The sequence below is a fragment of the Trichechus manatus genome, unplaced genomic scaffold, assembly GCF_000243295.1.
Source record: "Trichechus manatus latirostris isolate Lorelei unplaced genomic scaffold, TriManLat1.0 scaffold00354, whole genome shotgun sequence".
Lineage (NCBI taxonomy): Eukaryota > Metazoa > Chordata > Mammalia > Sirenia > Trichechidae > Trichechus > Trichechus manatus.
In genome coordinates, this window is record NW_004444290.1 from 38,538 (window position 1) to 51,385 (window position 12,848).

At 40.7% G+C, this 12,848-nt stretch overlaps 1 protein-coding gene across 2 annotated transcripts in view; it reads right to left on the reverse strand.

Moving 5' to 3' along the window:
• Window positions 1–12,848, reverse strand: part of VAMP7 (vesicle associated membrane protein 7) — a 56,631-nt gene that overhangs the window by 32,296 nt on the left and 11,487 nt on the right. For both annotated transcript variants that reach the window (XM_004390919.1, XM_012559876.2), the window contains exons 3-5: window positions 9,035–9,092; window positions 6,700–6,837; window positions 1,952–2,042 (exon numbers count right to left, since the gene is read on the reverse strand). In XM_004390919.1, the coding sequence (XP_004390976.1) occupies window positions 1,952–2,042; window positions 6,700–6,837; window positions 9,035–9,092 (287 nt within the window). The remainder of the gene's footprint in view (window positions 1–1,951; window positions 2,043–6,699; window positions 6,838–9,034; window positions 9,093–12,848) is intronic.

A 12,848-nucleotide genomic window follows, 5' to 3' on the forward strand; every position in this document is an offset into this window, starting at 1 on the left:
ATTATCTCAAGGGAATAGTTTTGGGGGTTCAACCAAGCTCCATGGCTCCAGAAAGCCTGGATTCCATAAGAATATGAAATTCTGTTCTACAGTTTCCCCCTTTGGATCAAGATTCTTCTATAGAATCTTTTATCAAAATGTTCAGTAATGGTAGCTGGGTACCATCCAGTTCTTCTGGTTTCATGGCAAAGGAGGCCATTGTTCATAGAGGCAATAAGCCATAACATTCCATTTCCTCCTCTTATTTCTAACTCTCCTTCCTCTGTTTCTGCCTTTTGATTTCTTAATCACATTCCTGAGAATTAATCTCAAGAAAATAAGAAAAATACAATAGGCAGAAAACATTTGTAACAGTACTGTTATTGTAATACAAACTTCTAAATCAGTACTACTTGAAGTATTTGTTACTGGTACATACAAGTGTCTAAGCACACTTTTAGTCCAATTGACATCACTTTCATAGCAAGATGTTCTCAATGAAGGAAGCAGAGCACTGATTTCCACTCTGGAGCAAGTCCCTTATTTGGTGGCTGAGTAAAACAGCTCTCTGAGTAATACTGCTCTAAAAGAACCTAAATGTCCAACAATAAGGACATGGTTAGGTAACCTATGCTATAACTCAATGAAACAAAATGATAAATATAAAGGCAGGTAGATACATGGACTAATAATAGCTAACAATTATTAAACTCTTACTTTGTGCCAGGCACTGAACAAAAGTACTTTACATACATTACCTCTTTTACCCTGGTAACCTTAGGTTCTATCATTATTTCTTTTTTGCAGATTAGGAAATAAAGCTCACAGAGGTGAGAGGCTTGCTCAAGGGCTAAAAGCTGGCTGTAATTATACTCGGGACTCACACCTCAGGCACATATGACTTCAAATCTTGATCACTATATTATACTGCCTCCAAAAGCATTCACAAACAATATTAAATAAAAAGACACAAAACTGAATATAAACTATAACTATGTATATATACATGTTGATAAAAATTTAAAGAAAATGGAAATGACTCTGTTAGGGCGGTGAGACTAAGAAAATTTTTTAAAATGTCTTTTCGTGATTTGTAACTGTTCTAATAATAAATCTAAAAATAACGAAAGTGGTAAATTCAAGATTATAAATAAATTGACATTTATGAGATTTAACGATGCCTCAGTTAAGTATCTTACAAAGCAATTATATAACTATTTTCATTCAATTTTTTAAAAGTTGTCTATGAGATGCTTCCCTTAGAAGATATATTTAAAAGTGTGGTTCACAGAATCCGAGGCCCCACCCCCAGAGTTTCTGATTCAGTAGGTCTAGGGTGGGGCCTGAGAATTTGCATTTATAACAGGTTCCCAGGTGTGATGCTGCTGCTGCTGGTATAGGGTCTTGGCTCTGAGAATCAGTGCTTTATAAAGAATTAGCATCATCCTAAATCTAAATACTGCTGCATGAATCAATTAAAAAGTAACCTTGATATATTTTTTATAGATTATTTTAATGTTCTAAACAGGTTTTTGACAAAATGAAAACAGGTCATTAGATGAAAATTATGAAATAGTTCATTTGGTCCAATTCTCTCTTAATCAAGAGCTACAAACTTTCTAAGGAGACCATATAGTTATAATTTACATATCTACTGATAATACCAGCTATCTAGGTACTCCAGCCAAAGGTGACTAAATGTTTCTCAATTGCTGAACGGTTGTTAGAAGTTAGACTTGCTAAACAAACTAATGAATTTAGAATGAAGAACAGTCCTAAGGTACTAGAAAGAAACCATTCATACAAGTAGCCAGTATCATAGGTAAGTAACCTCCCTAACACAGCTGACAGTTTCTAATAGTAAGAGTAAGAAAGTGCTGTTTCAGCCTTTCTAGAATAATTTGACCCCAATCAAGTTATCTATTGTTGTCAATTTTGCCCACAGGCATGTGGACTATGCCATAAAACATACCTATGTTTCTGACCATGATTCCTTTTAGTTCATCCACTTGGGCTTGAGTCTCCACCACTTTGTCTAGGCCCTTATTCTCAGAGTGATGCTTCTATAAGAAAATAAGATTTAACTTATAGCACCCAGACATAATTTACAATAGGAAAACAAAAACAAGAGGAATGACAATTTACACTGAAGAATGCTATAAAATTATATGTCTACTGATACAAAGGACAGATGTCACATCATTAGAAAAATGTTACCAGAACTAGGGAAAAAAAACAGTAGCGTACAAAAGAATGCTTCTTCACGAAATAAAAGTATCATAGTATAAAAATATCACCTTATTTTAAATAAAGCACAATGTAATACATCAAATAACATGTGAGACTTCTAGGGCAGAAGTAGAAAGGTATGGTAGTGGGGATCTATGATCTATGCTCAGGCCAGGAAGAAAGGAGAGACAGAAGAATACTGTTGAGGCGGGGGAGGGGGGAGATGACAGGGAAGGGGTACCCGAAACTGTTCCCAGCTTCTCTGTGATGAAGTAGGGCTGACTCACTACTAAGAATCTGTTCTTGTATCTGTAGGATTGGAGCATGCATCCTATTTTTATTGGCTTCTCACAGGATCTAGAATCTAAGACTCTAATGATAATATATATTTTGAAGTTATTATCCATAGCTAATTATGGCATGCTTAATATACACTTTAGAAACATACAGTGCTTAATATAAGCGCTACAAATAGAGGATATTATTTAACCTACCAAGCAACTTTATGATGAAGATATTACGTTTACAGATGAGAAAAACTCTGGCATAGATTTGTTCAGAGGGTCACACAGTACTGGAGCCAATGACAACCTAGCTAAGTTGAAAGTTTTGCTGACCGCTGACCCTATTTACTTTTGACTGTGCCTTGGTATATTTTTGTTGGTGGTTTTTTGTACAGTTTCACATACATGCATATTTCCTAGTGGGGAGTATGAAACAAGCCAATCGCTTGAATAACAAAGGCTTATAAGTAACTATTTAAAGGAACTTCATTCTTAGAGGAACATATATTTAGAAGTGTACATATTAAAAAGAACACAGGAGAAGTGAAAAGAATTCAATTACAATAATTTTTTTAAATAATTCACAACAGAATCATAGCTATATCTTATGTCTATGCACTCAAGTAGTTTCACGGATAAAAGTTAAGCACTTTCAAAGGTGCTCAACATCATTAATCAGGGAAATCCACAATGAGATACCACTACGCACCCAGAAAATGGCTAAAATTAAAATGACTGACCATACCACGTGTGGCAAGGATGTGGAGAAACTGGAACTGCTGGTAGGAATATAAAATGATAACCACCACTTTGGAAAACAGTTTGGTGATTTATTATACAATTAAATATCACTTACCATATGATCCAGCAATTCCACTCCTAGGTATTTACCCACTAAAAACATATGTCCACACAAAGACTTGTACGTGGATGTTCATAGAAGCTTTATTCATGATAGCTGAAAACTAGGACAACCCAAATATCTGGTAACAGGTGAATGGATAAACACATTGTAGTCTATGCATACACCTACTACTAAGCAAAAAAAGGGAACAAACTATGGATTCACATCACAAGATGGCTGAATATCAAAAGCTTTACACTCCCAATCCTAGGTATATACCCAAAAGAACTGAAAGCAGGAATGCACAAAAAAAAGAAACTTGTGCACCAATGTTCAAAAAAAAAAAAGCCTTACACTGAGCAAAACAAGCACAACATGAAGAGTACATACTGTATGACTCCATTTATATGAAACTCTGGAAAAGACAAAACTTATTTATAGTGACAGTAAACAGATAAGTGATTGCCTGGGGGCAGACTGTGGGGGAAAGGACTGACTGCAAAGGGACATGAAGGTACTTTTAGGGCAATGGAAATGTTCCCTATTTTAACTGAAGAGGTAGTTTCACAGGTGTACACGTATGTAAAACTTCACTGAGCTGACACCTAGGGATTCTTACAGATGAACAGAGTTTCAAAGGATTAATTCGAGCTATTCAAACATTAGTCTCATAAGAGAGTAGGTTAATGTGTAGGTTAAAAGGGCATTTGGCACGCTCAGTGGATTTAAACATTTTATGGGTAATCGAGCTAGATGATCTTTAATGTTCTTCCCAACCCTGTGATAGTTTGATCATTATTAATAGAGAATATTACTGATTATTAGTTTTCTACCTTAAAATGGAGAAAACTCGTGCCTGGTTTACCCATGGTTCTGTGCGATATGCAGGCGCCACTCGAAAGTGGACTGCGGCAGCACTACAGCCTCTTTCTGGGACCTCCCTGAAGGACAGTGGTGAAGGGAAATCCTCTCAATGGGCAGAACTTAGAGCCGTGCATCTGGTTGTTCACTCTGCTTGGAAGGAGAAATGGCCAGATGTGTGAATGTATACTGATTCATGGGCTGTGGCCAATGGTTTGGCTGGATGGTCAGGGACTTGAAAGGAACATGATTGGAAAATTGGAGACAAGGATTTATGGGGAAGAGACGTGTTACAGACATCTCTGAATGGGCCAAAGAAGTGAAAATATTTGCGTCTCATGTGAATGCTCACCAAAGGGTGACCTCAGCAGAAGAGGATTTTAACAATCAAGTGGATAGGATGACATGTTCTGTGGAAACCGGTCATCCTCTTTCCCTAGCCACACCCATCATTGCCCAATGGGCTCATGAAGAAAGTGGCCATGGTGGCAAGGATGGAGGTTATGCATGGCTCAGCAACATGGACTTCCACTCACCAAGGCAAACTTGGGTACAGCCACTGCCGACTAACCAATCTGCCAGCAGCAGAGACCAACACTGAGTTCCTGATAACGGCACCATTCCTTGGGACGATCAGCCAGCAACCTGGTGGCAGGTTGATTACATTGGACCACTTTCATCATGGAAAGGGCAGTGTTTTGGTCTTACTGGGATAGACACTTACTCTGGATATGGATTTGCCTTCCCTGCACGCAATGCTTCTGCCAAAACTACCATCCATGGACTTACAGAATGCCTCATCTACCATCGTTGCCTCAGATCAAGGGACTCACTTCACATCGAATGAAGTGCAGCAATGGGCCCGTGCTCACGGAATTCACTGGTCCTACCATGTTCCCCATCATCCTGAAGCAGCTGGCTTGATAGACAGATGGAACTGCCTTCTAAAGACACAATTACAGTGCCAGTTAGGTTGCAATACCTTGCAGGGTTGGGGCACTGTTCTCCAGGAGGCTGTATATATGCTCTAAACCAGCACCCAATATATGATACTGTTTCTCCCATAGCCAGAATTCCTGATGCCAGGAATCAAGCGGTAGAAATGGGAATGGCACCACTCACTAATACCCCTCGTGACCCACTCGTACAATTTTTGCTTCCTGTCCCCCGACCCTAAGCTCTGTGGGTCTAGATGTCTTAGTTCCAAAGGGAGGAATGCTCCCACCTGGAGACACAGTACAAATTCCACTGAACTGGAAGTTAAGAATGCCATCCAGCCACTTTGGGCTCCTCATGCTTCTGGATCAACAGGTAAAGAGGGGAGTTAGTATATTAGCTGGTGTGATTGATCCTGATTACCAAGAAGAAATCAGATTGATATTACATAATGGAAGTAAAGAAGAGTATGTCTGTAATACAGGAGATTGCTTAGGATGTCTCCTAGTACTACCATGCCCTGTGATTAAAGTCAATGGAAAACTACAGCAACCCAATTCCAACACGACTTCTAATGGTCCAGACCCTTCAGGAATGAAACTTTGGATCATCCCACCATGCAAAGAACCATGAGTAGCTGAGGTGCTTGCTGAGGGTAAAGGGAATACGGAATGGGTGGTGGAAGAAGGTAGTTCTAAATACCAGTTACGACCACGTCACAAATTGCAGAAACAAGGACTATAACTGTTATCAGCATTTCTTGTTTTATTATACGTGTATGTGTACATATATATATACAGATGTATATATCTATATCTATATCTATGTTTTCTTCTTTTCCTTATCTCATTGCTTATAAGATGTAAACCGGGCTAGTGTTTTCAACTGTGCCCATGTTTGTTGTATCATGTTAGGCCTAAATATGACTTTATAGTTGTCTTTATTTAGGGATTACGTATGCTTTAAGGAGATGTGTAAGGTATCAAGTTGACAAGGGATAGACTGTGATGGTTAATGTCTGTCAACTTAGCTAAGCTATGATTCTCAGTAATATGTAACTATCCTCTACTTTGTGATCTGATATAAGGGGAGCTTCCTTGGAGATGTGGCCTGTATCCAACATATATGGATGTTCTGGCAAAGCTGTCTGTCTCTTTTGATCCTGCATCCAGCTCATCATCCATCATCTGACCTCCAGTTCTTGGAACGTGAGCCAGCAGTCTGCCGTCTGACCTGTCGATTTTGGGTTTTTCAGCCCCTGCAATCACGTGAGTCAGGAGAATCCTCTAGCCTGATGCCTGACCCACAGATTTGGGACTTGCCGACCTCCACAATTGCGAGAGCCACTTCCTTCAGATAAATATATATATATACACACACACACATATATATATACACGCATACGTACATACACAGTTCACTGGTTTTGCTTCTCTAGAGAACTCAGCCGAAGTTAGTAACATAATTAGAAAAGTTTATCGCAGGTCATGGTCCTCTATATTCATAACACTTTAAGGCAGTAAAGAAGATACGACTCATAATATTTTATCCTGAGAAAGATCTTACCAGCTGTGCAGCCAAGACACTTGAGAACTCGCTATTCATGGCATATGGAAGTGCTGTCTGTGCTCTCGAACCATATGTAGTTTGGAACCTCTTCTTTATCTCATTCAGAAAAGTAAAGGCTCGAGAACGTTCAAAATCCTGAAAAGAGACCAACACGGAGTTCACATTTTCAAAGTAAATAAAAGATGATGTTAATGATTAGGAACAATAAAAACAGCTACCGTTTACTGAATAATGACTCTAAAAGTAGCAACTAGCATTGGCCCCGCTTTACAAATAAGGAAACTAAGGCTCTGAAGAGGTAAGTAACTTGCCCAAGGTCAAACAACTAGTGAAAGGAAGAGGTAAGATTCAAATTCAGATACGTCTGATCATTACTAACTGAATATAAGGGTGCCTAGGTTACCGGCTTCTTGAGGGCAGGAATTGGGGTTTTTACTTCCTCTGTATGTCCCATAGAATCTATTAAAAGGTTCCAGCACAAGATGCGCCACACATTCAGAATAGTACAGTCTTTCACGTACAAAGATGATGCTACTGACATGAATACTACTTTTTCAATAATGGCAGTACATTTAAAAAGATCACGTAACATGTCCTTGTCTAATCCTAGCCAGTCAAAAATTTGAGACACACACACACACATACACACACTCCACCACCAGCAGCAGCAGCAAATTACAGATCAAGAAATATAAGGTTCAAATCTGACCATCCCAGATTTAGTGATACTTCTCATCTACTCTAAGCCTTTTCACATCGGAGTCATTTCAGATATAGCTGGGTTTTTTTCTAATTCTAGAAAATAGTGTGAAACCATGAATGTCATTGTAATAACTTTGGTTGACTCGTTAATCTCCATTTTACCCAGTATGATTAGTCTAAGCCAAGGGTTCTTAAACTAGGGTTAATAGATAAATTCAGGAGGCCCATGTACTTGGAAAACAAAACCATCATCGTCACCAATCTTTAACTTACACTTCAATTGTGAATGTAGATTACAAATCAAAGTAGTATTCAACAGTACCCACGACTTTGCAACCAACAGAAATCTTTTTTCACACACCATTACAGTTATAAATACCTCAAAATATCATTTACATTCATCCCTACTTCAAAATTACTGTAGTTATTACACCTATGACTAGATCTTGTTATTTAATGTATTTATAATCACATGTATTACTATGTTAATTTTGAATTATTTAGAATACTGTATTTCAACATCATCGTTTTCCTTTATAGTCATATGTATTTTATTTTATACACTTAAAAACATTCTGAGACGGAATCACAGTGTCAAAGGGGTCAGTGACACAATAAAGGTTAAGAACCCTGATACATGGCAATCATGCTAATTCCATTCCTCTTGTCAGTGATCAGTTTAGAAATCAGCACGTGACTCAGTCCTAGACAATTAGAAACGAAATGAAGTCCACTTTGAAAACGGGGTGAGGGGGAGTGTGTGCTTCTGGGAAGTTTCCTCATTCCTGTGACAAGAGACTCAAGAAGACAGTTGCTCTTCTCTAGACCTAGATAAAAAAGCATGTAACTCCATGCAACCATAAGGGGAACTAAAGTAGGATGAAACCGGCACCGAAGATAGCAGAGGAGAGAAAAAAGCTTGATAATATCATTAAGTTATTGACCATTTTGTATCTAGAGTCTACAAATACTCAAAAACAACCTCATCAATAAACTTCAGGTGTGCATAGCCGATTGTAATGCATTGTGATTCTGTTTTCCAAAGTCCATGTACATTAAAGTCTTCATTAACTATTGACTGAAGGAATGATATATTTAATATTCCAGTTAAACAAATTTTTGAAACGATTTGATACCAAAGGATCAGAGTTATGAACATCAATTCTCACTACATAATAGGATACAGAAGCTCCAAGAGGTTAAGCTAAAATTCTACCAGAACCAGTGTGATTTGCATATACCCAGATATCAACTTTTCTTGTCATTTGCTGCTCTATATAATAAATGCAAAGTACAGAAAAAAACTCCAGCTATGGAAAGTTCTGTCCACGTTGCCTTTACCCTCCATACCAAAACCAAACCAAACCTGTTGCCATCGAGTCAATTCTGACCCACAGCGACCCTACAGGATAGAGTAGAACTGCCCCACAGGGTTTCCAAGGCTGTCGATCTTTACAGAAGCAGACCGCCACGTCTTTCTCCCACGGAGTGGCTGGTTGTGCTTGCATCGCCGACCTTTTAGTTAGCAGTTGAGCATTTCACCACTGCACCACCAGGATATAGATAATTAAGAACCGACTATAATAACAGTACCCACAGTTAAATAGCAATATGTATGCAAGTTACTTACATCATCAGTGATACAAAGATATACAATCCTGTCTTGGCAGATGTAATGAAACAAATAACTGTAGAATAAAAGATATAAAACTTACTGTGGTTATAAGCAACATTTCTTTCACTTCTATCTATGTATAAGCCAAGATCAGCACATTATTTACAGATACAGTTTATCTTCCCTCTCCCCCCCCCCCAGATACTGTTACTCTCAAGTCAGACAAATAGGAGTAAATCAGACATGAAAAGAAGCTCTCTAGCTACACTGCACAACTGCGTGTGTATCACCCATTAAAATGACGGCTGCGAAAGTATAATTGGACTCTTTAAGGCCTGAACAAGAGACGGCATCCAAGGAGAGACATGTAATTAAGATCAATCCCCAATGAGCCATACAGTCGCCTTTACTTTTTCCTAAGATCTTAAAGCAAACACTGTTTCTACTGAATACCCAACAACAACATTATCTGAGTATCTATGCTGAGTCAGTTACTGTGCTAAATGCTGAAGATACAAATGAAACTCTCAGTCCCTGCCTTCACAGAGACCACAGTTCAGGGAATTATAGTGCAGCATGATAAGTACAATGACAGGGCAGCCTGACTGAGATTTGGGGAAGGGTAACAGGAAAGACTTCCTGGACCAACAGATGTCTGAGCTGAGACCTGAAGAATAAGTAAGAGATGGCCAGGTGAAGAGTGAATGAAAAGTGTCGTAGAGGGAGAGACCAGTAAGCACAAGGGCCTGGAGATAAAAGACAACGTACGGGTTTAGGAAACTAAAAGTCAGTCCCTATGTCTAGAGTGTACAATGTAAGGAACAAATAAATTGCCTAGACCAATGAGGCTGGAGAAGTAAGCAAATATCAGGTTATAAGGACATTATAAATCACACTGTGCATTATCCTCAGAACAATGAAGAAGCACTGAAGGGTTTTAGCCGGAGGAGAATGTGGTAAGATTTGCACTTTAAAAGGATGCTTTGGCTACAGTGTTAAGAACTGACTGAAAGGAGGACCAGACAGAAGACTACTGCAGTAAAACAGGTAAGAAACAATGAGGGAAATAAACTAAGGGTGGCACGGCCGATGAAAAAGGGATATAGAAGAGAGATAGGAGGTAACATAGAACCTGGAGATTGGCCATTGGGGGTGAGGCAGAGGGATAACTCAATTTTGTCTCCCAAGTTTCTAGTTCGGGCAATTCGGTAGGTAGGCGTGCCTGTTGAATTACATTCTCAACGTTCACATAAAGGTCTGATATGAATTATAAAGAGGTATGAGAACTTAGGCAAAATGTCTTCCTCTACTATTCTGAAACTGTTTCTACCAATGACTTGCACACTGTTGTATCCAATGGCTCTCTCTGAAACATCTGATAGCGTTGAACACTTCCTCCTTCTGGTAAGTGTTCTCTCGAGATTTCTTGACACCACGCTTGCCTAGTTTACTTTATGTCATAGTCTCTTTCCCTGTATGTTGATGCTTTCCAGTATCTTCAGTCCCCAGCTTTTCTCACACACACTCCTTGGAGAATGGCATCCACGCTCATGCTTTGTTGTTGATTTTTTTTTTCCAGCTATCTATCACAATTATGCCAATTATTCCCAAATCTAGATCTGACCTATCTCCTGAGTTCCATGCCTGCATACACTACTGTCTACTAGACATACCCAAACATAACATGTCCAAAATGAAGGTCATCATTATTCCCAAAAACTTTTTTTCTCCTAAGCCAGACCTGGAGCCTACAGTTATGGACAGAAATAAAGACTGCAATTATTACAGTGTGACAAGTACCACAATGTGGATAAACAAAGGATGTTATGGAGACACAAAAAAAGGGGGCATGTGACCTAGTCTTGGAGTTCAGGTAACGTTTCTAAAAGAGGAAACATCTAAGCTCAGGAAGACAAAGTCAGGTTAAAGAAAATAAGTATGATAAATTATTCCAGTAAAAGGTAATAGATATTGCAAAGGCCAGGAAGAGAGAAAGAACCTAGCATTGAACTGAAAATAGCTACGTATGGCTGGAAAACAAAACCGAGAGCTAGACTAGTAAGAGATGAGGCCAGAGAAAGCACGGGCAGATCTTGAAGAACCTTCCAAGTCACGGTAAGGAATGTTAAAGAACTTTATCCCGAGGGCAGAGAGACCTGCTGGAGGAAAGACACAATAGGAACTTCACTTTTAGAAGCACGAAAGTAATAATTAAGAAAGTCTTATTTCATTTGGGACCTGAAAAACGAGTAAAAGTTTACCAGGGGGCCTAGGAGGGAAAGAATATTCCAAGAAGATGCAAAAGCATAAAAAAAAAAAACACCACCACCATAACAAAGCCTGAAATAACACCGCTAGTTCAGGGAATGGAAAGCAAGTCTATGGAGATAAGGTTAGAAAGGCAGGGAATGGACTAAACTGTGAAGGGTGAGTTTGGGCATTATTTGAAAAGCAATGGGTTTTAAGGAAGAAAGTAGTATTACAGGTATGCGTCGCTTAACATCCACGATCAGTTCTGTGAAACGGGATATTATGTGATTTGAACGTTGTGTGAACACCTGGGTCTGCCGCAGGGCTCCCGGGCACACGGGCCCAGGGACTGCTGTGCAGCTTGCGGCCCTGAGCAGCTCCTGTTGTGGACACCTCAGGTGAGCGCTCAGCCGGGTCCTGTCCAGCGCATGGCCCCACAACCCCATGAAAGTCATGGCGGGGAGGCTCAGGGCACAGGCCTGGGCAGCAGGAGAGCGGTCTCGGCAACCTGGTGCCCTCGCCCTGGCCGGGCCCCATGATGCCTGCCAACCTTGGGTGCGCAGGAGCAAGACAGGGCACCCGCTCCTCGCAGGGGCACCTGTTTCTGCGGGTGGGGGGTGGTAGGGCGGGCTCACTGCCAAGCAGGGCTGTGGGAAGGTGTTAAAAAGATAAGTAGTATGCTTACACTGTCAGGGAACCAAAGTGTTACCTTAAAGCAAAAACAAAGCCAGGGGGAAAAGGGAGAAATCAAAAAGAGCTCCGGGCCAGGGTGGCCTCATGCATACCAGTGGTTTTTGTCATTTATGACTAGGCAAAATTTATGACTTGGTGCCCCAAAGCTGCAAACAGAGCACAGAACAGCAAACACTTGCTCCTTATGGCATACTGCAGGGGCCAACATGAAAGGGGAAGCCGGGCTGGGTAGGGGGCGAGAGCCGGCCACAAAAATCCACTCACCAGCATTTTCTCTTCAAACCGCCTGGTCAGATGTGGCATTTGAAGAAAGAAGGCATGGGTTAATAATCAACCTGCACTTTCTCCTCCAAACTGCTGATGTGACTGCTGCTGCCTTCTCTGCTAAGCCAGCTGCAGGGAAGACCAGCTTGCCTGTGAGAACCTGCCTGGGGAGGGGACAGTGCAGGCCGAGGGGGCTGAGAGTGCCCGAGCCAGGCCTCGGGTGCCCAGGGCAGACACCCTTCCATCAGCGCTCTACAGGACCACATCGGGCAAAACACAGGGACTAGACCTGCCAAGTAGCGGGAGCTAAGGGGGACTGGGGTTCGGAGTCTGGGCCTAGGCCTCCGTCACCACAGACTAGGTGGGTTCCGGGCTGCACGCAGCAGCCAGGCAGAAGTGAGGCTCTGACCGCAAGACAAGGGTCTGGTGTCCTGGCACTCAGACACCTGGGTGCCCCAGTCCACAGACATATATGCAGTGGGATGTTGCTTGAATGGACGTTAAGCAATGCATACCGTATAAGAAATGGAAATACAGATTAAAGGAGGGAGCAACCAGAAGCAGGAAAGCCAGTTAGGAGGCTGTCAGAGATGAGAAACAATGAAGGCCTGAACTAACACAG